The sequence below is a fragment of the Pseudomyrmex gracilis genome, unplaced genomic scaffold (genome assembly GCF_002006095.1).
Source record: "Pseudomyrmex gracilis isolate BER0280 unplaced genomic scaffold, ASM200609v1 scaffold_165, whole genome shotgun sequence".
In the NCBI taxonomy this organism is placed as follows: domain Eukaryota; kingdom Metazoa; phylum Arthropoda; class Insecta; order Hymenoptera; family Formicidae; genus Pseudomyrmex; species Pseudomyrmex gracilis.
The window spans coordinates 223,659-249,147 of record NW_018020749.1 but is presented as its reverse complement, the minus strand read 5'-3'; the positions used below and the strand labels follow the sequence as shown (position 1 = coordinate 249,147).

The window sequence follows — 25,489 nt, the reverse complement described above, 5'->3', positions numbered from 1 at the left end:
CATCAGACGGTGTTTTTGCGCTTTTAATGCCAAATAATTTTCTCGTCGCAACAACATTTGCAAGGTTTAATACAATTGGATCGAAACGGCATACAACTAAAGAGAGTGTACATAATTTAGCTACTCTGTAATTAGGTTCAATTGCAGTATGCAAAAGCGGTTTGTTGTAGCAAAGCAACGCGTTTAAAATATACGTCGTTACGTCTATCGAGAAGAATTGCATTAAGTTATTCGACTTGAACGAGTACTACTTTTAATCACAACAACTGTGCTTCAGAGCTTGGAAAGCCCCCCTGTTTCACCTACTCGAAAAATTCTCATCGATACGTTTCCCCGACGCGTTAGTTGCCAGCGGGAGCGCGCGAAGCGATCGTACTTCCCTGTATATTTACCCGTATAATCTCTTTCCGTGCATTAAAATACAAAATAGGCGCATTACCATGACAAAACTGTCGGGTCAAGAGAGCCTGACACCGTCTGTGGGGGATTACGATCGGCGGCCAAGTCCGATATGCATATTCAGTCGGTGCAAGGTCCACCTTGTGCGCGTAAACTCGCGCCTTTTGTTCATCATCGGCCAATCGGCGCTCGCCGCGGCCTCTCCACTCGATTGTCGACACGTAGATATTTTTTTTTCCTCCACGCTGAATTATCGCCACTGAATATTCCACGAAGCGCAGTCCGGTAGAATTTGACATTGAATTATGCTTATTACGCATTGTTATCGATGGTGTCGCTTTTTGAATGAGAATGAAAAAAAACAGTCTGAGAAATAGAAGTTGCGAGGGATTTTAGAAAATTCCCTTTACATATCAGAGAAAGTGCTCGAAATACGTCCGGAGGTTTTGTTCGCTCGAATTGTTTTCTTATTTATTTAGTTTCACATTTTGTTGAACGATACAGTACTCTCGTCCGGAGATCGGATTGATGCATGCGTTCGAAAACGAACGGAGTCTTTACTCCGAACGGCAGCTGGTCAATTCGAACGGTGACCTCAGAGACTCTCGGAGCTCGGCGTTCCAATCAGAATGTGAAAGTTCAGCCTGCAAAAGGCTCTCGCTATACGTTTTAAAGTCGGGTTTATGCGCGGCGTCGACGATACGCCGCGCTCTCTCGCGCAGACACGAATTTACTCAGTCTCGTTCGTTTTTCCAGCCCCGCGGTTTCCGCGGTTATTTAACTTTGAACGGCTCTCACTCGGATCGGTTTAGGAAGCGCGACGATTACACCCTAAGTGTGCGCGACACACTCGACTGTCTGTGTTGTTGAGTCATCGTTCGAAAGAACGAAGGATACATCTCCGCGATTAATCGATCGCGAACGCGATAAAAACATTCTCGTGGATTTTAACGAAAAGAAGCAATTAATTACTATCGACAGAAACATCGATTGCTGCAGGAAATCGTTACGTTGCCAAGCGCATTTATAAAACATCGACGACTATGATTTGCGCTTTGCACACTAGAAATCATGTGAAATTGTAGAAAATGTCTTTTAGCGCAGTGAGAATAATTAATCTCGCGCGTCAAGATACATCGCTCGCTTCGGCGACACTTGTATCGAGATCGTTTATCGGTTACACGCTTGATAATTAAATTTCCCTCGATGCATCGACACAATCGATCTCTATCAGTTCACGTCTTTATTCACATTCACAGATTTTTCTTCTCATCGGAAACAAAGTCTCACGTTTACAACAAGAAATCTGCATTTCTTTATTATTGTAAAATTAATAGAAACGAAAATCTTACAGGCAGTAAATTTGAATGATTACGTTTTGATTAATTTTCGCGAGTTCTTAGAAATGTGTGCTAAGCCACTGAACTCTCCTCGCTCTCGTCGAAATTATACAAGCTCTCTCGAGCGGGATACGTGTCTGCCCACGTCTATCGCAGAGAGCTGGTTCGCGATGCCGAGGCAGGTGAGTTTTGCCGCCGCTATAACGGCTGCCGCTATTTGCATCGGCGAGTCCCTTGCCGTCTTCCTCCCGCGGACACTCTTCTCCCTTTCTCCGTTCTTTCTGCCTCCGATGCATTCGCGCGATGCGGTGCAATTACGGCCGTTCCCTCGAATACGTGCCAATAAGTGCCGAGAGACCGCGGTTGCGCCGCCGAGGTTAGAGCGCCACATAGAGTGCCACATTTCGTTGGCGCGCCCGCCGACTCGCGAATTCCTCGCGAAATCTCGCACGAGTCCGGATTCTCGACATCGCGTTGCCAGGGTTCTGTTCTTTCGTACACCTTTAGTTTTTGTTAGTTGCTACTTATCATCGTCGTCGCTGAATTGTTGAGTGCGGTAGACTTAATTACGCATTCACGTGGCGACGCGATTCGTATCGCGGCTCACTTGACAAAGCCCGACAAATATATTCAGTCGACAGGAGCGTAAATTTCGATCTCTTTGATATTTATTTCAGTTCTTTAACAATTTTCTTAAACATTATACAGGATGTCCGGGAAATCGCCCGCAATACTTTGGAAAGTGATTGGGGATTCGAAAAGAAAGAAAAAAAATTATATATACATAGGTCCGAAAATAAATCGTTTTCGAGTTATAGCCACTTTTAAGTCCGCTTTAGCATCCCTCGGGTTTTATTTTTTATTTCTTAAGTTTTTTTTTCAATTTTTCGATATTTGTAAATATAATTACATTATCTTTAAAATCAAGGATAAACATAAACAGGTATTTAAATCGAATTAAATATGATGTTCAAAATGATCACCTTCAGCATGAATGCAGATCCTTATTCTTCTATTAAAATAATCTGAAATGAAGTTATTTATGTTAAAATACAATAAAATAAATTTTGAGTATTATAATTATGATGATGATGATGAAAAAAATTACAAAACATAAAAGTGATTATAACTCGGAAACTACTTATTTCCGGACCTATGTTTATATAGCTTGTTTTTCTTTTTTTTTTTAGATCTCCAATCATTTCCCGAAGTATTGCGGGCGATTTTCCGAACACCCTGTATATACTGGGAAAACGTACTTTCGCGCGCGGCGATTAAATTCCCGTAAAGAGTCTGATTCGACGACATGTTATTCTACGAGGATAACGATGTGAATTCACATTTTTATGCGCGCGTCTAAAATTACGGATGAACTAAGAAGTGTTCGTACGAGATGAAGTCAGAAAAAACGTAGGCGCGCAAAACACATTCTAATAGCTCTTGCGAAGAGCTTGCGGACCATCATCCAATGGACATCATATGTACCTATAAAAGGCGTGGGAAAGTCGACGACCGGCTCCCGGTAAAGACGCCTCGTCGATTTTCAGGATCTCGCGCATCACGCGAATAAGGCGGCCGACCCGTATAGGTCTCGTGAGCGGCGGAATTCGAACAGGTGAATCACGCGCTCGGAAAACAATTCATTTCCATTCGGCGTCGCGTAAAAGAGAAGGTTCTGACAGTGGGTCAAAAGAATCGACCCCGCTCGACAAGCCGGAAAGCTGGAAGGACATCGTCGAGAAATTTCGACGACGTAAATTCTCCCACGAAATGCGCGAGTGCAATTCGTGCCGCGTCGATGCGTCGTTACTCGCGTTTTTCACGGAAGATTCCAGTGAACTTGGGCCCCCGAAGCGGGGAAACAGGGTCCAATCTGGCGGGAGCGTGCACACGGCACTCGATATTAACGCCTAACGAGCGGGTATAATCTCCCGGCGATGCCAGCGCGCGCGTATCGTGTCGAATTTAACGGAAACCAAAGCGGATGGCGCCGTCCGTCTGGCGAGCGCGCAGCTACGTTTAAACCTATTCGTTTCGCGCCAGCGCGCTTCGCCTCGATCGCGAAGCAGACAGGAGGTGTAGTTCGCTGGTAGATTCCTGCGCAAAATCGCGGAAGACTGATGGTAGTTTCGTCTAGGGAATATACAGAAGAGATAATATCGTCGAAATAAAAGTTTACGGCGAAAATATCGTAGATATAAAATTCACCATGTAGAATAATTTTATTTAATTGCTTGTTTTATTCAATTATTAAATCTAACTGTTAATTAAAATCGTTATCAAGCAAAATCGTTTGCGATTAGAACGGCTTCGGAATCGCACGCGTGATTCACGCACGCGAGCCGGCCGCACGTTATTTACCGCATTGGGCTAGGCTAACCCATAAAGTTGCAGTCGTTCGCTCTCTCGCGATTCATAGCGCGCTGACCGTTCATAGAACCAGTCCGCGCGTATAAGCTCGAGCGAGTTCGGCTCTCGCTCGGCGACTCGCGCTTACGAATCACCGTGGCGGGCGGAGGTGAACGAAAGCAGATATTAATAACGTGTCGCGTACATGATTGTTGCGTGATCCCACCTTCGCCTTTTCTCTTCTCGTTCTCTCTCTCGCCTTCCATCTCTCTTTCTTTCGCTTTCTTGTTCCTTCTCATCAAGGTGCGCTCCACCTCTTTCCGACGTCGTTCCCTCGCGCTTTCTCAGCCACTCGCCTCGTCTCTCTCCGTCGTTCCTTCACCGAGTTCGCCCGGGTCGCTCGTTTCTCCATGCCTTCCTCAACCTTAATGTTGCTCGTATAGCGTAAGAGCATAGCGTGGAGTAGCATGCGAGAGAGTCGGGGTCTCGCCGCGAGCAGGCACCGTGGGAACCTTAGGCGGGCCTCACCGCGCGCGCGTACTCGCTCGTTCGCTCGCGCGCGAGCGAGCCATCGCACGGGGCCCTGTTCTGGACGCGTGTAACCTTGTAACCTCCACCGACCTCTCCCTCTTTCTCAATCTCCGTCCCTTCTCTTCCTGTTCTGTCTCTCGAGCGCGTCTTCTCTCTCGCTCTTGTTTCGCGGTCGTCTCGCGAAGTCTTCTTTCCGTTCCTCGATAGGCGTCTCTCGGTCCTCATCCTCCCGCTTTTGTCCTTCTCTCTCTCTCTCCCTCTCGTCCGTCTCGTACACGCCTTGTAACGACGCGACAGCGCCGCGAAGGAGAGTTCGAAGATGCGATCTCGATCTTTTCGCAACGACTGGCGAGAAACGTCGAGACGCGACCGCGGCGACGACGCCGATGACGCCGATGTACGCTAAAGAACATCATTGGTGAACGTAGACGAGTTCGAAAGCGCGCAGTCTTATTCGCGATGCGCGGTCTTGATTGCGATAAATGTAGCGTAATAAATTTCATACGCGTCAGCCGCGCTTCTCGAGGATCGCACTCGGGCGCTCTCCGGGCGATCGCGCGCGCGATAGCGCGAACGCGCGCTCTCGTCGTTAAGTCCGATCAATAATAAATTTCGCCGTTGAAGCAGTAAATTCCTGCGCTCTCAGCTTCTCGGCTAGTAAAATATCGTCGCTCAACAGACGAGACGGATTCGCACACATTGCGTCAGCTCGCAAGGAAAGGTCTCGTCGCGAAATATGTTTCTTTCAATTTATTTTTATTTACGACACTAATGTAAAGAGTCTTTCCGTGGGAGACACCGAAGCGTTGAAACCCAAGTGAAATTTTTTCGGAAAATTCTGACATCCCCGAGGAAGCTCCTAGGTAACGACGTAGTTGGCCGCAAAGTGTTCCTATTACTATACACGTATGAATCGGCGGGCATGCGAGGAAGCTTTCTGCGGTCGGAACGCGACGGGATAGAGCGACGTCGAATTAGCGGATCCGTAATGGCAAACTGCCGTACGTCCGTCCGTCCGTCCGCGCTCACGCGTTCGGACGCGATCTCCCGTGAAACGTGCGCACCGTCCGTCGTTGGCCGTGAGTGGCCGGCGAAGAGTGGTCGCCGACGGCCGAAGTCGGTAACCTTCTTTCCGGCGAAATTATCATAATGGCTCGGAACAGAAGCATGGCCCGGAGCGACCTCCGGCTCTCGCCTGGAAACCGCTGCATACCCGGCGTACTCCTCCTTATACCCGTGCATCTTCCGCGAGTCTAAGAACCGAGGCCCTCCCGCGTGCGTGCACGCGCTCTTACGTACACACATGTATTGTATGTACACGTACATGCAATACAATATTGCATGCGTGAGACGTTGAGCGCGAGAGCTTTTTCGCGCGCGCACGGTTATATGGCAGCCTCTCTCGAAGATGCGCTCTCGAAGCGGCGCTGCCCCGTCGGGACAACACCAGGTATACGTATATGTATATATATACACAGGTATATAACCCCTCGCACGGTAATTACGTGACGTATTAATACCAGTTATTCCGCGTCGACTGGTTCTCTCTCCCGCTCTCGGCCGCCGAGAGTCGATTCGCAGGTGTATTCGCCCTGTTCTTTCTTCCTTTCCGCTTCTCTTCTTCTTCGTTTCTCCTCTCCTGATCTCGCCTGTCCTCCTGCTTTCTCGTCTGGCCTCCACCGACGCCTCCTTCGCTCCGCCCGGCGAAAAATGTGCTCGCTTCGCGTGTAACGAGATACTTTTGCGAAACTACAAGACAGACACACGTCGCGTCGCTGTGTTTGACTAGTTTTCTGCAATTTTTGAGAAGGAAAAAGGAAACGACGTTTTCGAAATAACGATCGTTATTATATTTCCGCTCTATCGACATTGCTACGAAGCGACAATTGCAGACCAACCAAAGCCGATTATTTTACGAATTATCGCGATAACCGATCGCGCGCGTTTTAAGTGAAAAGTGCATCGAGAGACGTTACTTCTTTTTTTTCTTCTTCTAACTGAGGGACCTAGCGAGCGTATCTCGGATCTTGCGCGCAGCGAACGTGGAGGAAAAGCACGCCGAGGGCCCGTAAACGATCGAGTACGCCCCTCGAATCCCGGGCCTATCGCGGCCGCCCAAGCAAGTCGCAATCACGACCGTTAATCGCGACGCGATTAATTCTCTCGAGCCCGCTGCGAAAGTCCCGGATACGAGGCGGGCAATCTTCGAAAAAAGATCGTCCCGCTCGTGGAACCCGATCATCTCATTCTATTTCGTCCCTCTTTACTTTTCCGTGAAACTAAACGCGCGCGAGACGAACCAAATTAACATTACGGAATAATGCATGCACCGTGTTTTTCTCGCAAGTTCAAGCAGAGCTCAACCGGTTTAGTGACTTTTTTTCACAATTGAGGTCGGTAGTAAGAGGGTTTAATTAAGTCTTTCTCGATAAATTTATGCGCGCTCATTGTTAACTGTCTTTTACTCTTCAGACATTCTCTCGCTTCAATCAGCTAATGAAGCGAGGCACAGTAACATTTTGAAATGCAACTGTGTGTAGGCTTGCCCGCGCGCATTTCTATAATCACCGATATGATATATTGAACGCTTCGACCGTGAAATCTTTTCAATAGTGCAATGATTAATAATCGTCAGCTAGATGTTCAGTGACGATTATAGGTACCATTCATTTAGCAGGTAATTGGCAGGTATCTGCGATACCGGCAAATACGTTCATGACCGAAAGTGGGCCAGTTGCGATGATATCTTCATGGGAATCTTTCGACCGGGGCGCTGAAACGCGACTCGAATCTCTCGCGTGTCCCGCGATTCACCTCCGAAGTCGACAAAGCAGGTGACTCGTTGGGGCAGGAAATTAACTCGGGCACGTGACGACACGCGTTTATAAATATACAGTCGCGCGTGACGTAACGCGCTCGCGCGCGCGAGAAGAAGAAGAAGATGAAGTGGAAGAAGGTGGAGCTCTCTTCCAACAGGATGAAGGATCGCCCGCGGCGTCCTGTCGTAAACTCGACTGCTCACCGCCCAGAAGTTCGAGCTAACGAACTTATCGTCCGCGGAAGAGAAGCGTCCGCGCCTCCGATCGGAATCGGAATTACACGTGTGATCTTCTCTGAAAAACACACTCGCGTCGTCCTAAAAACATCTCAATATTCGCGGTCCCGATTTCGATCGACTACACGGCGTGTTTTATTACAATCAAATTGCGCGAAACAAGTCTTTACGAGGTTTTACAAGCTGTTATTAAGATAGTCGCAGTCGGAAGCATAGGTTCTGCATATTCATTATGAAACGTTTCAAGTCTCGATATTAGCCCGACACTTGTAAAGATTCTTAACAATTTACTAATTATATAGATGTAAATTTTCATTCGTACCGAATGATTTGAATATTTACTTATCGTAAACTGAACAATCTTAAGATGCACGTAGGTAGTACCTCATTCGTCATGTGTTACTTACTGACAAACCAGTAATGTTAAATAATTACACTTTACTTTCGTATTTATTATTTTGACTTTTAGTGTAATGTAAAAATAAAATAATACAAACTAATACCACAAACTAATTAAAAACTACATAGAAGAATAGTTACAATAACTCGTAAGAAATGTGCTTCAGAAAGTATGTAACTATTTTTTCATGTAAGTTTTAATTATTTTATGTTGTTTTATTTTTACATTATACACTTAAAGTCAAAATAAAATAACAAATATAAATGTAAAGTGTCAATTACTTAATCTTCAGTACCAGCCATAAAAAATGATCTACAAGTTGTTCAGACTGAGTCTGTAAGATCCACGCGACTTTAAGTTCAAATATCTCCGCAAAAAATCAATAATTTTTAAATTTCTTTGTTCTGAATCAAAAGGTTGAACAATTCTGCGTCAATCAAAAGAAACAGATTGAAAAAATCTCCAGTAGTTTCAAAGATATAAGCGTTCAAAGAAAAACAATTTTTTTTTCGAAAAAAGCCTTTTTGTTTAAAACTTCATAACTGTTTGTGTAATTAAGATTTTTACAAAATTCCAACGCAGGTTTGTAGGGAATCGTTTGTACTTTCAGGGACAAAAGTGTCTTCTAAAAATTGTAAAAGTAAAAACATTTTCACAATGAGTCTTTTGGGATGTTATTTGAAAAATGCATTTTTCTAGCGCCCAACTTTGACATGCAATATTTTAGCAATGAGTCATTGGACATATTCTTTGTTTTAAATAGAAAATTTAAATAGAAAAACAATTTTACATCGATCAAAGAAACAAATTGAAAAAATCTCTAATAGTTTCAAAAAAACGCTTGAACTGTTTCTGTGCGCCATGATCTAAATCGCTATAAATATATTTTGATAAAAGTATAAAAAAACACAACATTTATTTAATATATTAGAAGTGCTCAAACTAAAAAAAAAATTTACTTACTTTTCAAAATGCCATCGTCTTGTCCAGACTTAGGTCTTTCAAACCCTTTTTGCACTTCAAAATTCAAACATCGCAAAGCTTTGAACAAATGACGCTGTCAACGACCTCTACTATTGTCTAAGACCCTAAAGTTTTTTTTTCGTGGTCTTTAGATATCGCGCTAAACTAATAATAGTAGAAACACCGGTTTAAAACTTTTAAGTGGGTCTTGGAGACCCTCATATCTGGCACTGAAGGGTTAACATTACTAGTTTGTCAGTAAGTAACACATAACGAATGAGTCATTTTAACATTTTTTACACGTCTCAGGAGGTCCACGCAAATTAAAATAACATTTCTGTGTACATAGAAAAAGTTTCGATATTTTAAACTTACATTTTAAATTTTGCAGAAAAGGTTAACTCCAACAGAGGTGATTATTTTCTCTTACAGTTGGCCGGTGAAACTTGTGGCGATGAACTCTTGTTAGACGCGTTTTGCGTCTCTCACATGTTCGCGCAAGGGCAGAGAAATAAGGATCTTTAAAATCATCGAGAATACCGTTCTGTGTGACCTTTCCATAACCGCCCCTTTAAATGTTGATACGCGTCGCGATATCAGAGGGATTATGTACACTCGCGTATCGAGAATCCTCGACAACGCGAGAGACAATGTTCCGAATGCTGTCCCAAACGTGGCATTAGCGTTTCTACGACTATCGTAAAATCCCACTCTTGCTTCGAGGGTGATTCCTAGGGGCGAGTCGAATTTGCGTGCAAGAACTACTATTCGAGATAAACCCGAGAGATATACGATATCGTATCGTATTTGGTGTTGGTGGATTTGTTATAAAAATGGTACACACAATTTTCAAAAACCATCAATTGAAATATTTTTAACAATTATGACTTAAGGCTCGTTGAAATTAAAACCAAGAAATATTTTTATTAATATCAAAACGTTAATATTTCGCTAAATGGAATAAGAAAGGTTTTAAATTATAAAAATTATAACGGAAATCCTGAGACGCGTTTTTACGTCAACTTGATCAATTTACAACATAAGTGCGTCTTGTCAAGCTCATATGTAAATTCTGTCATTAAATCCGGTCGTAGGAAAAGGATACAAATGCAAATATCGGCTGTTTACACTCGAGAGCTGGAAACGTATTTACAACACGAAGCTCATAACCGACACGCCGATGATTACCGATAAGTGATCTTGTTAAAAGAAGCATCTAATTTGCCGATATCTATTGAACTAATAACAGTTTTCTATTTGAATAATAATGACGATCCGGTTCAGTAATAGCGACAAATTTTGAATTACGTCACTTTTCTTACGGGAGAAAAAGAGAGAAGAGCGATATGCGGAGCAATAAAAGTTGCGCAGTTGCCGTCGAGTTAATCGGCACGTCGAATACAAATGACGAGATTGAAACAGCGCGAGATAAGAATTAAAACAAATAACGCATTGCGCGGTTTCTCGTAAAAAACGTTGTTCTGGAAGCGTCTTTAGCGTGCGGAAAGATCGTGAGAACCTGCTCGGTGCCAAGGTTCCTCTCAGAACAAGTGCAACCGCCCAGCAGGTAAGCAGCGCGAGCGAGTCGCCGTTACACCCAATAATTATTAGACGATCTATATGTCGCCTGGATCGGCGCGGAAAACGGCCTTGCAGGTTAGGCCGTTATACCGGTCCGATCTTCCACAAATTACACGCACGCTATTTTACCACTATTATCGCGCCAATCCAGTCGACATTGACGAGCGCCGCGACACGCGTTGGAATTACGTAAATCCCTGGAAGGTGTCGTTTGGTCAAAGAGTATTCATTTTATTGCACCGCGACAAACAGAATATCGAGTTTTCAAGTGTTCGTAAAAACAATATTAAATACTTAATATCAAAAAATAAATATCCAAAATCATCAATTTTTAATAAGGACGATCGTAATCTTGTGAATATTGTTGCATGATATTAACATTCTCTCTCTGTATTTTGCAACACAAGGATATTTGCATACTCTTTGCTTTTGGCACACAGAGTATTTTTCTGTTTTAACATGAAAAACGGAGTAGACGTAAATGACATGTGACATTTAATCCTCCAAAAATAACCTAACCTAACCTAATCAGAACGGGCCTGTGAGACTCACGCGACTTTAAAATCAAATATTTCCGCGAAAAATCAATATTTTTTCCTTTTTTTTCTTTTTTTATTGAAGCAAAAAAGTGTGAACGATTCTACATCGATAAAAAAAAACAAATTGAAAAAATGTCTAGTAGTTTCGAAGATATAAGCGTTAAAAGAAAATTTCTACTAGAAACGCCGTTGCGCAATTTTTGAGTGAATCTGGAAAACACTGTTCGCGAAGAATTAATTTACCGTAAAATAGTGTTGTATGCTGTTTTGTTTACGTAATCCAATTTCGCATAAACTATATCTTTTATTGTTGGAGCGAAGAGAATGTTCGAGAATAAATATTCTCTAGATCGCGATTCTTCTGAAAAAAAAAAAGAAAGACATCGGAGATCGAGATTGAGGAAACGCTGTTATTAAGCGATCCGCCGCGGTAAAAGCGCCGCAGGGTCTTTTACGGAGATGTGTGTGTCTTCATTTTTGCGGATCCGTACATTAAGTAAGAATTAACCTCAAATTTCGCTCAAAGGGACGTATGTACACATTGTGCGGAGAACTTGACATTCATTTACGTATATGTAAAACTTCCGGGAGAAATTTTTCTTTCCTTAATGCCACTATCAAACTGAAGTTGAAAACAGTTAATACTTGCATCTGTCTTTCTCTTTCTCTCTCGATCTTAGTATTCTAGTATAATATATATTTCTTAAATATTGTTTTAATGTAGAATGTAAGTTTTTTTCTTGACCTCTTTAACCTCGATTAAATAAATAACGGTTGTGGCGATGTTCCATCGCGCTTTTCCTCGTCGTCGATAATAACCCTACGGTGATTTAGGAAAGTACGCGAAATATAGCGTCTCTTCTCTCGTCGACGAGAGCGAAAAGAGTAAAACCAGGAAGGACAAGAAGCGGGCGAGAAACTGGCACATCGCGATGATCGAGTGTGTTGGTCTCGCGAGCGTGGCAAGTCTCGGGCGCGCGCTCGAGGGATTTTGTTAAACGCCGGACGAAGGCAAACAGCTCGAGGATGACGGTACGTTTGCACGACGCCTAACCGATGACCCAATGACCTCGTGCGGCGGTGGTCCATGTAGGTCGTCATCATCGTCGAGGAGAGATCGTAGGCGAGCGATTCCGCTGCGGCTCTCTTCTTTCTTTCACTCGCGTGAACTTATGGAAAGTTGCTCTTCTCTCTTTTCATCATTCAAACTTGCTTCTAAGAAGGTGATACTTGAGATACTCTTCTTTTGTTATGATATTGTTTTGATTTTGATGGAGTGATGTGGTCCTTGAAGTAAATTTATTGTAAAATGTTTCTACGCGTTTTACGTGATGAATCATCGGATGTTTCGCAAGCAAGTATATAACTTTTTTCACGGTACAATTTGTATAATCTTTAGACAAATGTAATAAACTGTTTAATATTTAGATTTGCAATTGTTTATTATTATTTAACACTTTCATATCTTAATTTGTTATCTTGTTCTATTATTAGACGTCGATTATTATCATCACACGCGTACACGCATTAACTCTGTATTTTATACTTCCTGTATCGAAGCTCGAAAAGCACTCACGCGTGCGACACGCAGCGGTCGCACCTGCGTTTCCTTTTGCGGTTTCGCGAGCTTTCTGTTTTATGGCACACCGGCGTCAATAATTGCCGTATTTTATGCCGAGCAATTAGCACATTCTCGCGACATTCTGGCGGAATCGCGGCGACTTCCTCTCGCGGCTTCCAGAGCCGTCGTAAAACATCGCGGCCACGAGGAGGTGTCGCGGATCGATAAACACGACGACGAGCGAATCGTCGTCGTCGACGAGTTTCACCTGCGTGGTATTTAGGTCCGTTTGGAAACGTATCGCTCGTCGTAGAGAGGCGGCGGTTCCGGCGGCGTTTAAGATCGGCATCAACGTGAGAAATATCGGCCGGGGCAATATAAATCGATGACACGCAGGAAAGTTTCACGCGAACGCAACCGGCGACGACGAGACTATACTCGTTCCCCGCTTTCCCGCGCGCGAGTTTCGCTAATCCGAGCTTGTTAAGAACGGCGACGATTGTAGATTTTTATGTTAATAACCTAATATTTCGTCTCTCGTAAGAGAGTGGTAAATCACTGTGTATATTCCTCGGTATTAAAAACGAGAGAATGAACGAGCGATCGCCAGATGTTTTAACGGAGTCGCGGCCCGCGGCAAAAACGGAAAATTAAACGAATTGACAATGTTGTTTATTGAAGCAATTTAAATTACAATACCTTGATAAAGTAAAACTTATGTATTTTAACATCGGAGTATGTCACGTCACCGACACATTTCCGCGGATAAAGAAACCGCTAATTCTGGATACCAAACGCCGAAGCGATACGTAGTAGATCGATTAGCATACAGGAAACTGCCATTTCTCTAAATTTGCATTTGAACGATTTGACGACTGAAGTCTATGCAAAACTATGATTACGAGTCGATCTCAAAATATTCATCTACACGGTTGTTTCGTATCGAAAATGTTCAGAAATCTTGCAACTAAACTATCTCAAGGAAAGTTGTCGCGTATATATTTATCGACTGTGTGCTATCGCGTTTGCTACTCTGGAAATTATGCAAATCCTCGGTCATCGAGTCGCGAAGCACAAAGCCGGATCATAATAAACCGGCTAAAAATATTAAAAAGGACAAAACTTTTTCACGTAAAATTAAATGAATCGGTAAAAAAACACTAAATGAATTATTGATAAATTAATTTTGTGCATGTATGCAAAACTACGCGTTTTATGTAAATATGTCAGTTCGCATTTTAAGGATGTTTTGTACGTACAATTGTAGCAAAAAAGTAGAATAAGTTCCCTCGAATATGAAATACTTTTTGTTGATCGTCTGTTTTACTTACTTGCCGAATTCTTATAAGAACTTAAACACTATGTTTAATAGGACATTTCATGCTCTTTCAAATGGTGGAAGCAAAAGTTTAAATTTGATAACAGTTTAAGAGATATCTATTGTTTTCTTCGAAGTCGTCATTTCTTATACAGTCAAACCTCGATAACTCGAACCTTTATAACTCGAAAACCTCTATAATACGAAAATTTTGTTTATTTCCTTCCGCTCCACGGAAAGGAAAAAGGCGCTTCGATAAATCGAAACCTCTACACCTCAAAGATTTTTCTTTTTCCTTGAGATTCGAGTTATCAAGATTCGACTGTATTAAGCTCATGGTGTACCTATTATGGAATACCACATGTGCTTAATATGGAATAGCATATTATGTCGAATTTACACTTTGGAAGAAGAAAAATAACGATGTAACACAACTATTTTATTTAATTAACATATATGTATAATGATAAACCTACAAATAACTCTAAAAAACATTTGTTTACATTTTGTGCAAATAAATTTTTTTTTTCACATTTTACACATTTTTTGTGATCCAAATTTTTGTATTTATGACATTGAATCCAATTTCCATCGAAGGTCTTACTTAAGCTCCATAATCCTCCGCAAACCATACACTCTGCATCATCTTTGTCAAAATTTTCTTCGCTGTTTGAATCTGATTGATGCAGTGTTCTATAAGTGCCTGCTCTATTTCCAAAAAAAACACTGGTTCTTCCCAAACAATTATTTACAATAGTCTCAATTGAAAGATGAGAATTATTTTTCAATTGTTTCACTAAACGAAACAAAATTCTTCTGGAAACCGAATACTTTTGCGTTGCCTTTAAAAAATCCCATTGTTTTGTCAACAACCGCTTGTATCGCCAAAGTCATATTTATTTTATTCTACTTTTTTCTTTTAGTGTTAGACGGCGTCTAAAAAACCGAAAAAGATGTTTTATATACTCACATACACATGTATCGTAATATGGAATATTTCATATTAAGCTCCTGGCGGTATTCCATATTACTCAAATCATTTTTATTTAAATTTCTAAAAGTTATAGGTTAAGAAGATAGATATTCATAATTATGACGCAAAACCTTGATCATAAGTGAAGAAATACTCATGCAAAAATGAAGATAATGCACTTATCTTTTTATATATAATATCACTTTAAATATTACTTTACAAATTTTCAATTCACTGAATATTTTTTCAAAATTGTTTGCAAACATATATGCTTGATTGAAAGCTTTTTATTTTCTCATTGTTAGAAGCATATCAAGGACATAATCGATTACAATTATTATTGCTAGGTGGAAGTGTCAAGATTCTCTAATATCGCGATATTCCATACTAGGTGCGTATTCCATATTCGGGCAACTCTAGCTGAAATTCGATTTTGACAAATATATGCTTTTCTTGTGTAGTTTGAGTAATAAACATTACGCAGAATCTTATCATTATTCATAATTAGAGTGCAGAAATGTAATTTTGAATTTTTTTTTCTACACAATCAAAGAACCGCGTACATATGCGCGCGCAGACGTTCAACTAACAACAGTGCCATGTTGCCACGTTTTCACAGAGAATCACGCGTCACTTAGATAACAGCACAAATTATATTTATTATCTTTTAAACCATCTAGCACTTGATCAAAATTATTTAATCAAACATTTCTTCTGTATCTAATTTCACCTTTTTCAAAGTTTAAACTAATTCCTATCATTTTTTTATTCATTTTAGCCACTTGAATTAACGCGGTCACGCAGTTTTGATCAAGTTACGGGTAAACTCGTTGCAAACTAAAATGCTTATAACTTTTGATTGCTTCAGTGAATCGAGTCTGAATTTTTTCATAAGTCTCTGAACATATATGAGAACAATATGTAAAATTTGTACTTAATTGCTAACATTTCAAAAATAGGTACTAAACATCCTTAACGGAGTTTTAATTTGCACTCACAAAATCGTCTAAATCAGTATGTTGCATAAACAACGAAGAGACATGGCCGCGTTGACGTTTGCAGAAATCCGCGCTGGACGTGAAAGAGAAGATGCGCTTTCACGGCGGATTTAGACAGATGTCTGGCAAATCTTCCGCGACGCACCACGAGCAGACACGCACGCACGCGCATGCGTTCTCTCTCTTTCTCTTCGTCTCACCGGCATACGCGTGCACTCGCAGCTACAATCGTGTTAAATTTCTAAGTCGTACGTCACGAGCGTTTAATGAAATTCCTTTACGTCGCATCTCACACGACCGTCTTAATCAACGCGGCTGTCGCCGTGAACGAAAAGAATTAGCATTTTAAATCACGTGCTCCGCGGGAAGCGTTCGTCCTCGTCCGCACACACATCTCTTCCCTCACCCTTCTCGTCCCTCTTCTCTCGAAGAGATTCTCGGGCTCTCCACATCTCATCCCGGTAATTCGTTTATTATTATCGAGAAGGTGCGGAAGATTGATCGTCACTCCCCGATGTTTATAATTATTTCGAGCGATACACCACGGCGCGCGTTCACATTGTACGTCACGCCGGGACGCGCCTCGCTCGTGTCGGTGGACACACGCATACACGTGGCGCATCTACTGGCGCGTACAACACACGCGTGCGAACATACGCATACAGAGGTAGGTACCAAGAGATTTCCGTGCGCGAAAAGAAGAAAGCGATAGCTTCGACCTCGACGCTTTTTTTTTTTTTTCTAACGGAGATGCCTTCCTCTCGAAGAGTCGTCCCCCCTTTTTCGAACCGCGCGCCAGGATCATCAATCCACGTCCTTCGAACTCCTCCGAGGATACGCCACGTGTTCGCCGCCGGTAGATTGTTCAGGGTCTTTCTCGGTGAGGTCCTCTTCGCGCACCGCATCAAGGTCCCCTCACGACAATCCGCTCGATTCTTCCGCTTTATCGAGGAATCGAGGTCTCGCGCGCGGCGATCGGCGAGCGAGCGCGCGAATTAATGAAGCCACATCGTCCTGACGTGTAGCATTATCGTTCCGCTCAGGGAAAGTATACGCGGCCCCGTCTTCCGCGGAAGACAGATCTTTCGTTGTGGTTTCAACGTGCTTCGTCGTGATACATACTATCCACGGTACTGCTTTCCATTTGATTCGAGCGACCTTTGACATTGAAGCCAGCTTCACTTAATAGTTACATGTGAAAAGTCTACCGGTCTCTCCGTTGGAGAGAGAAAGAGAGAGAGAGAGAAATTCATCCAAGAAGAAGGAACTTATTGATTTTTCTATCGCTTGTAATTATTTGCTTGTTAATCGGCTTATTGCCATCGGTTTTGTAAATGTTTCTCGTAAAGTTAAACATTTTATTTTTGTTACAAAATGTGAAATTGTTCACATTTGATACTTGGTATCGAATCGTTAAGATATACCGCAACTAGTAATTATCTTGCTGCAAACATATGTTCGAAAACATATTTTCTGAGAGCGAGAGAGATTGATTCTAATCACATCTGAAATTCGCATCTTGCAATAATTAGCGATACCGACAAACGCGTCGTTAGAAACGCAACTTGTACAGAAAATACAGTGGCGACTGTAGTTGCGGGCATCGCGCGGCGCGGCGCGCATCAACGGGTGAGTCTTTTAACGAGGAGAAACCGCACGAAGACCGATGCGGTTAATCCGGCACGGTGGAGACGGTATCGCCTGATTGCGAGTACGACGTCACGCCGACTGTTAAGGTACGAAGCCGAGAGGCGAGCGAGCGAGCAACTCGGATAGAGGATGGTGGTAACGGTACCGAATCTGCATACACCGTATACATACACGTTTATACGGCACACTCGCGCGCTCGCCGCTATCGAGGAACCGCATCATGCTAATTCGCATCCTTCGCCGAGCGGCGGCCGTCGAGAGAGATTCGTTCTCGCGCGCGTCCGCCTCTCGCGAGAGGATCGTCTCGCCTGGACCATGGACGCGCGCTCCGGTTTTGCTTTGCAAACCCCGGCTAAAGTCGATACCTATGCCACCGGCTGTTTCCGTCTGTCTAAGATTTCTCCTTGCGGAATATATACCTCGTTTCTTGCCAAGTAATTCAGAAACGCGCGCGGAAGATGTGCGTCGGAGCGTTAACGTAACGTGCTGTACATTATCTTACGATCGAATTATTCCGACTTGATGATACGTTAACATACGCCTTAATATATTGCAGAATGATATATTATTTAAAAACTAATTTTTTCGCGCGCAGAGACAAAAGAGTTTGTTATTTTTATATTGCGATTAAGCAAATTTAAAAATCCTGCAAATGTGTGGATGTATTTTGTTTGCAACAATTACGTCGATATTTTCTGCAACGAGTTATATTGATGTTATCGCTGCCACGGAACGTCAGTCGTGATCTTGCGAATGCGCGCGCGATTACGAGGACGATTTGGAGAAGGCGGACCGAGAGACGTCGGCGAAGGAAACGAGGAGAAAAAGAAGGCTGCGAGAGTCTCTCTCCCCGCCGATGAATCACTCCCGGTGGTATCGGCCGATCTGGACAAGCTCGCCCGCATGCTCGGAACATGTTTATCTCCGGTTTCGCGTGTCAACTTCGCGTCATTGTACGCGACGATTCTCTCTCTCTCTCTCTCTCTTTTTCTCTTCGTTTCTCGGTTTCATCGGCGGTGCATCGATATCACGGAAGTGCGATGTCGCCGTTCCCGGCGTTAAATGGGACTCTCGAGTCCCTCGCAAGCCGAGAAACGGATTCTCTCGCGGGGAGAGACGGAGCAACGACGAGAGCGGAACGAAGAGACGAAGAAGAAGAGAGGAAAGTCCATTCCTTCGTTAGCCGCGGGGCGGAGGTTGAATCCAGCGCTTCTCAGTGGGGCGCCGTTTCTTCGAGTCTCGGCTCCCTCGAGCAGGAGAATCTCGTACGTGAAAGAGTCCTTTCTCGCTCCTCATCTTCTTGCTCTTCTGCCGCTCCTCGTTCGTTCTCCGTTTCGCTTTTAACGTGCAATCCTCTCCCCAGTGCCACATCTAGTCTTTCGCTAGAGTGAGTGTTTTCCTTCTTTCTCTCTCTTCCTCGTTATTTCGCTCTCTTAAAAGCCGCTATCTCTTCCGAGAACACGAGTGCGCCATATGTACGCCTACGCGTTGTTACGAGACGCAATTTACCGGGGTACGTCCTAGACAGTGTTCCCTTTCGGTGAACTTTAAGTGTGCTCTCTCTCTCTCTCTCCCTCTTTTGGTTTCCCGTTCAAACATGAAAGTCCTCCAGATTGTCTGCGCCGCCTTGAGACGTCGAGTGCTCACAACAATTTGTTGACCTCAGCAACGCTACCATCGATGTGTATTTATACATCAATAATTAGATAAAAATATTTTAAAAAATATACAATTGTGTTCTTTCCAACGCTGTTAATCTGAGCAAGTACAGTGCAGACAATAATTTCACATCTCCGGACAAACGTAGTTGCGAAATTGTTATTTCGAATTACGCGAGGTAATGAAAAGATCAGACCTTGAAAGGCCTTGATGTACGCGTGCAATTCCTCCGAGCATGTATTTAAATAATTCACGCTTCTTCTCTCAATTCGCTCGAGATGCTGAATCGCGCCGATTTGAAGGCTCGTCCCTCTCTCGTTCCGACCGTCTCGTTTTGAGCATTGTCACGCGCACGCGTTGCCCCGTCATTTGCCAATTATCGCGAGTGAAAGCACACTCGAGTAACGCGAAGTAATTGCGTTACACGGACAGGACCGAGAGCGCAATCGTGCGGTGGACAATCGCGCGGGAACGTTACTCAACAGAGTAATCGGCGTCGTCGTCGTCGTCGTCGGTCGTCTCCTTCGTGCGTGTAATCCGCAAGCGGAAAAATACACGGTCCGGCAATAATCGCGGTAATCGCGGCCCGGAGAATGCGGCAGAGGCGCGCGTTTGTAAGCACGTAACGGTTTGCGGGACATCTCGCACATGATCGCTCGCACGGCGGAAAGATACGATCCTATCGCCTGCGATCGAATCTCGATAAAAGTCATCGACACAATCGGGAGGGATCATTAAAAGATGAAAGATACGAATAGACATTGAATTGCAATTGCTGAAATTACACGCGCATAGTAAAAAAAATGTTCATTTTAATTTTAATGAGCCTTTTGGAACTTTTTTTACATGTCCTAGAAAGAAAGTCTACTGTAAATTTTAACCCTTCAAGTCCAGACGTGAATCTCCCAAACCTATTCACAAAGTGCGCATCAGCGTTTCTAGAAAAAACTAGTTTTTTTTTTAACATTTATCTTTGAAACTACCAGAGATTTTTTCAATTTGTGTTGTTTTGTTTTCAATCGACGCAGAATTGTTCAAACTTTCGATTCAAAAAAACAGAATTGAAAAAATATTGATGTTTTGTGAAGATATTCGATCTTAAAATCGCGCGGGTCTCACAGACCCGGTTTGGTCAACTTGTCATTATTTTTTCAGGTCTGACCACGAAGAGTTATTAAGGGAAATTAAATTAACTCATTCGTCATGTGTTACTTATTGACAAACTAATAATGTTAAGTAATAAGACACAATAAGTTTATAATTGTTATTTTGACTTTAAAGTGATGTAAAACTAACATAAAATACTTAAAAACTACGTGAAAGAGTAGATACAATAAAATAAAAAATGTCCTTCAAAAAGAATATGCTTTTTGTGCTAAATTAACATTTGATAATAATTGTTTTAACTTTGATTTTAGTAAATTTGATTATATTTTATGTATCAAAGTCCATTTTAAGATTTACTTTAACTTTTTTTAGAAACGTTGAATTGACTTTGAGACATGTAGATTAATTGAAATAATTGTATATATTAGAAGCACTCAAAATAATATTACATTTGTAAGTAACGCAAAATTTTAAGTTTTGAAGTTGACATGAATCTAACATACAAAAGCAATAATACATTATACGTTAATTTTAGTTGTATGTTAATTTTACATTGAAGTAATAATCAAAACGAGATAAGAAATTGTGATACTCCACTTTAACATATGCACGATCTTTTACCCTGTATTATTGGCGTACGCAAAAGTCTCTTTTTTTTACTTTTAGTTGCTAATCATAAAATACAGTACCTACAAATCAATCTGAGAAATAGTTTTCCTCATTTTCTGTAACCTTCTGTCAACTTACAAAAACACAAAACGGGAAAATACTTAAAATTAAAATAATTTGATTAGGGGATTGAAAAAAAAAGACTAAAACGCGTTTGCATACATCTAATACTTGAAGTTTACCTAAACATTTTTGAGAGAACATCGAACGCGCGTGTGTTTCATATATTTATTTGTTTTAGTGTAAAACTAAACAAGTAGATTGCATAATTTAGCAAACGCATTATTAGAAGGCTTGTTTGTTTTTTACAAGATATGCTTGCCAATTATGATAATAAAACGATTACACACCAGACTTCGGTCTTCAAGCACTTTTGCCTTGCGAAAGAAGCTTAACGTGCCGTGTAGCGGAATTACGAGTCACCTCGCGATAGCGCACGTGTTTGAGCAAAAAACGGATAGCTTAATCCGTCGAAATAGTACATCGTTTTAGAATTGCAGCGAGCATTAACCTCAATGATATGATGGCGATGATGATGATGATGATGAAGATAATGATAATGATGATAATAATAACGGCCGGTCGATGAACCGGCACGTCGCGCACAGCTTTCGGCGAAATTCGTATAGCTTCGATCGGATCTCCAACAAGTCGTTCTCCGGACGATCATTCGCGTATTTGCGTGTGCTTGTGAACGCGCCGCATGTATATTTGCTTTTGCACAATATTTGCCGACACTCGAGGAGATATTGCCGCGAGACTCAGGCAGAGGCGGGTTCCGGTACAGGTGTCGCGTCTCCTCGTCGTCGTCTCGGACTTCTCAGAAGTAGCTGGCTTCACGTAGCGAAGTAGTGTACGCGAGTTATGTATATATCTTTGGCTTCCGCCGCGAGTTCGCTCGCGACGTGTGCGAGCTCGAACGGCGAGAAACACGGACCGTTAGTCACACGCGGTGGTCAGCGAAGGTCCGGAGAGAAAAGATTCCGCCGGTTACGTCACGCCCGTGTCCGATGAGGAGGACGATCGCCCCGGGCGACGTAGAAATTCGCGCTGTTATAGACAAGCGTGGCGCAACCCGCTCGTGAGATTTTTGACGGATCGCGCGGCGGATCTTTTGGTTGAACGAGAACTCGAGTGCCCTTGCTGCTGACGGGCTTGTTTTAGCGCGATATATTCATACGACCATTGTCGGTCGCTTCGCACACGATCAAAAAGTATCCGACGTATTCATCGGCATATGTGCGCTTGTCCGATTTCGGCGTTAAACCGCAGAAAATGTTGTCAAAATCACTTGATACGTATTTACGGCGAATAAATGCGTGCGTGTTTGTTTTTTGTGTCACCGTGGACTTAAGATGAACGCGTGACTGCATAGATAAATTTCAATAGACATCGCGAATATCACAGTCTTTCGTAAATTTACAGATAAATTTCATAGACTAGATGAATGAACAAAGTCACATCTTGGGGGGCAAAGCATATTTAGAAGTTTTAGTTTCTTTAACACAAAAATCAACATCCTATAACAAAATTATCCTTAGTACTATAACAAAACTTCTTGTAGTCGGCAAATCTTGTTTTAATTAGTGTCTTTAGAATACAAGGCTGGACATCTCGAAAGCCCCTCAAAATGACGCAATGTAGTGGGGATAGTGATAGTGATAGGTTTTATTATTATCAAAAAGAAAGTAAATAATAAACAAGATATTTGATTATAATATTAAAATAATATTGAGTAATAATATTAATTTATTTACATATATTTAAATATTTAAATATTTATCTATATGTATTTTTCAAATATATTTATTATTCTTTTTTAACCTCAAACAAATGTAAACTTTAATCATAAATTTTAAGTATAGAATATACTATGCCGTATTTTTATGTGCCGAAATGCTCCAATTCGTGGAAAAAAAACTGTTCCATGTATCGTTTCGTAACTTTATTTTATAAATAATAAATGTTTATTATGATGTTTCTTCATGTATAATAATATTGTTATAATAAATGTTAATATTGTTATAAACTAAATGTTATAATAAATATAGTACAAACTTAATTAATCTTGTTTTTTTGATATTTTATTTTTAATATTTTTTAAATATATGTGCGTTCCCGCTGCACTTTGATTGGTACCGTCATTTTGAGGGGTCTAATCATATGAACCAATAAAAAGAAGTCAACGAGATGTCCAGACTCTGTATTCTAGACACTAGTTTAATAATATTATGACCCACATGTTGAGTCATCGGCTAGACAGATGAGACATTGCCTGACTCATATGCTAAATCGTCGGTCTCGAATGTGTTAATTTTGTTCGTAGACACGGATATCTCAGACTCACTCAAAAATTGCGCATCGGCGAAAAAATTAAATTTTTTTTAACGCTTATATCTTCGAAACTACTAAAAATTTTTTCAATTTGTTTTTTGTTTTTGATCGACGCAGAATCGTTCAAATTTTCGATTCAAAACAATAAAATTGATAAAAATATTGATTTTTCGCGGCGATATTCAAGCTTAAAGTGGACCTCACAGACCCAGTCTATAGTACTCGTGAGTTTTTTTAGATCTACAGGCAAAGGGTTAAGAAAGAAACTTATCTACACACATCTTTATCTTTTATATATGTCTTAATTTGTTAATTGTATATCATTTGCGTTATATTTTAAGACGTTCGAAAATTCTGCAAGCTCGATCGATTCCAATTTGTCTTGTTGATCCGTCTCGTCTCGTCTCACGCACGGATCATCAAAACGGCAAAGAATTCGTACCGTGTAACGTGGAAGTGAGATCGGAAGTTTAGGTAAGCGTGCGAGTCTTCACATTATCAAGGCGTATCTTCATTCCTTTTACAGCCGTGCAGAGAGGGCGAGTGCCGCCGTCGCAACCTTCCGGTTTGCCGGGTCTGCCGGGCCAGTTCGCCCTGACGAACGGGGACGCGGTCGCGTGCGCCAGCCTAAACGGACACCATTCTTACCTCTCGTCGTACATAAGCCTGCTGCTGAGGGCGGAGCCGTATCCGACCTCGAGATACGGCCAGTGCATGCAGCCCAATAATATCATGGGTATCGACAATATTTGCGAGCTCGCGGCCCGATTGCTCTTCTCGGCGGTCGAGTGGGCCCGAAATATTCCGTTTTTTCCAGAGCTTCAGGTCACGGACCAAGTGGCCCTGCTCAGGCTAGTGTGGAGCGAGCTGTTCGTCCTGAACGCGAGCCAGTGCTCGATGCCGCTCCACGTGGCGCCGCTCCTGGCGGCGGCGGGTCTTCACGCGTCGCCGATGGCGGCGGACCGCGTAGTCGCCTTCATGGATCACATCAGGATCTTCCAAGAGCAAGTGGAGAAGCTCAAGGCGCTGCACGTCGATTCTGCGGAGTACAGCTGCCTCAAGGCTATCGTCCTTTTCACCACTGGTGAGTTCAATAATGAGTTTCCCTTTTTCTTTACGCATTTGCATTTTTTGTTTTTTACATATTAACTTTACTAACTTGCATACTTGATCCGAAACGTTAGAGGTTTAAAAAAATTGCAAAGATACTTAGCTCGAATTTGTGCCCTTGATGATTTTTATTACATTTCGTGTAAAAATGTTTATTTTCGAGACAAAGAAACTTGTGTCCAGAGGACTAAAAGCTATTTGCTGTTCGCGTTTCTATCTGGCCGTGAATCTTCACAACGTGCTCCTATACGATACTTCGGTCGTCATCCGTATTACTCGCGCTTGTCCCGCCTATAATCGTCATGACGATGCTATCTCGAAGACGCTCGTTGTCACGTAGCCGCGATCCTCGACGACGGTCCTAGAGAAACTCAGTCAGCGAGAGGAACAATGCTCTCTCTCTTCCCCCTTTGATCGCCGAGCCTCACGATTCCTGTAACATCGAGAGCGCCGGAAGAACTCGACTCCGAGCGTAAGCGAAATGCTTCTCTCTCTCTCTCTCTCTATCTTCAGAGAAACTACGCGTTCTCTCGACGTTAGCCCGTTGCTCGCTGACCGTGGCTTCGTCTAATCGACGTGGCGGAGATATTATCGCTGCCGGTACGCCCGGCGACTGTCATCCAGCAGCGCGATCCCCGTCGGGCGACCAGGAGACGACGACGACGGGATGACGACAATTCACTGACGTAACAATGTGTAGCGCCGCGGCGGCGTCGACGGCGACGCGCCGTATGTACATGTACGTAAACGTTGTGTCGCGATCGTCATCGAGCCGCTGAGAGAGAGACAATGCGTTTCTCTCCATTCCCTTCCACCCTCTCTGTTCATCTCTCCCGCAACGTGTTCCGAAGCCAATCTCTAGTCCTCATATCTATCTCCTCTTCCCTCTATCTCTCTCTCTTTCTTTCCCCTCTCTAGTTCTCTTTCTCCTTTGCTACATCCGATGACAACCG

At 42.5% G+C, this 25,489-nt stretch overlaps 1 protein-coding gene across 1 annotated transcript in view; it reads left to right on the top strand.

Moving 5' to 3' along the window:
- Nucleotides 1-25,489, top strand: part of LOC109857598 (steroid receptor seven-up, isoforms B/C) — a 119,491-nt gene that overhangs the window by 30,500 nt on the left and 63,502 nt on the right. The window contains exon 3 of the mRNA XM_020434068.1: nucleotides 23,953-24,510. Within this exon, the coding sequence (XP_020289657.1) occupies nucleotides 23,953-24,510 (558 nt within the window). The remainder of the gene's footprint in view (nucleotides 1-23,952; nucleotides 24,511-25,489) is intronic.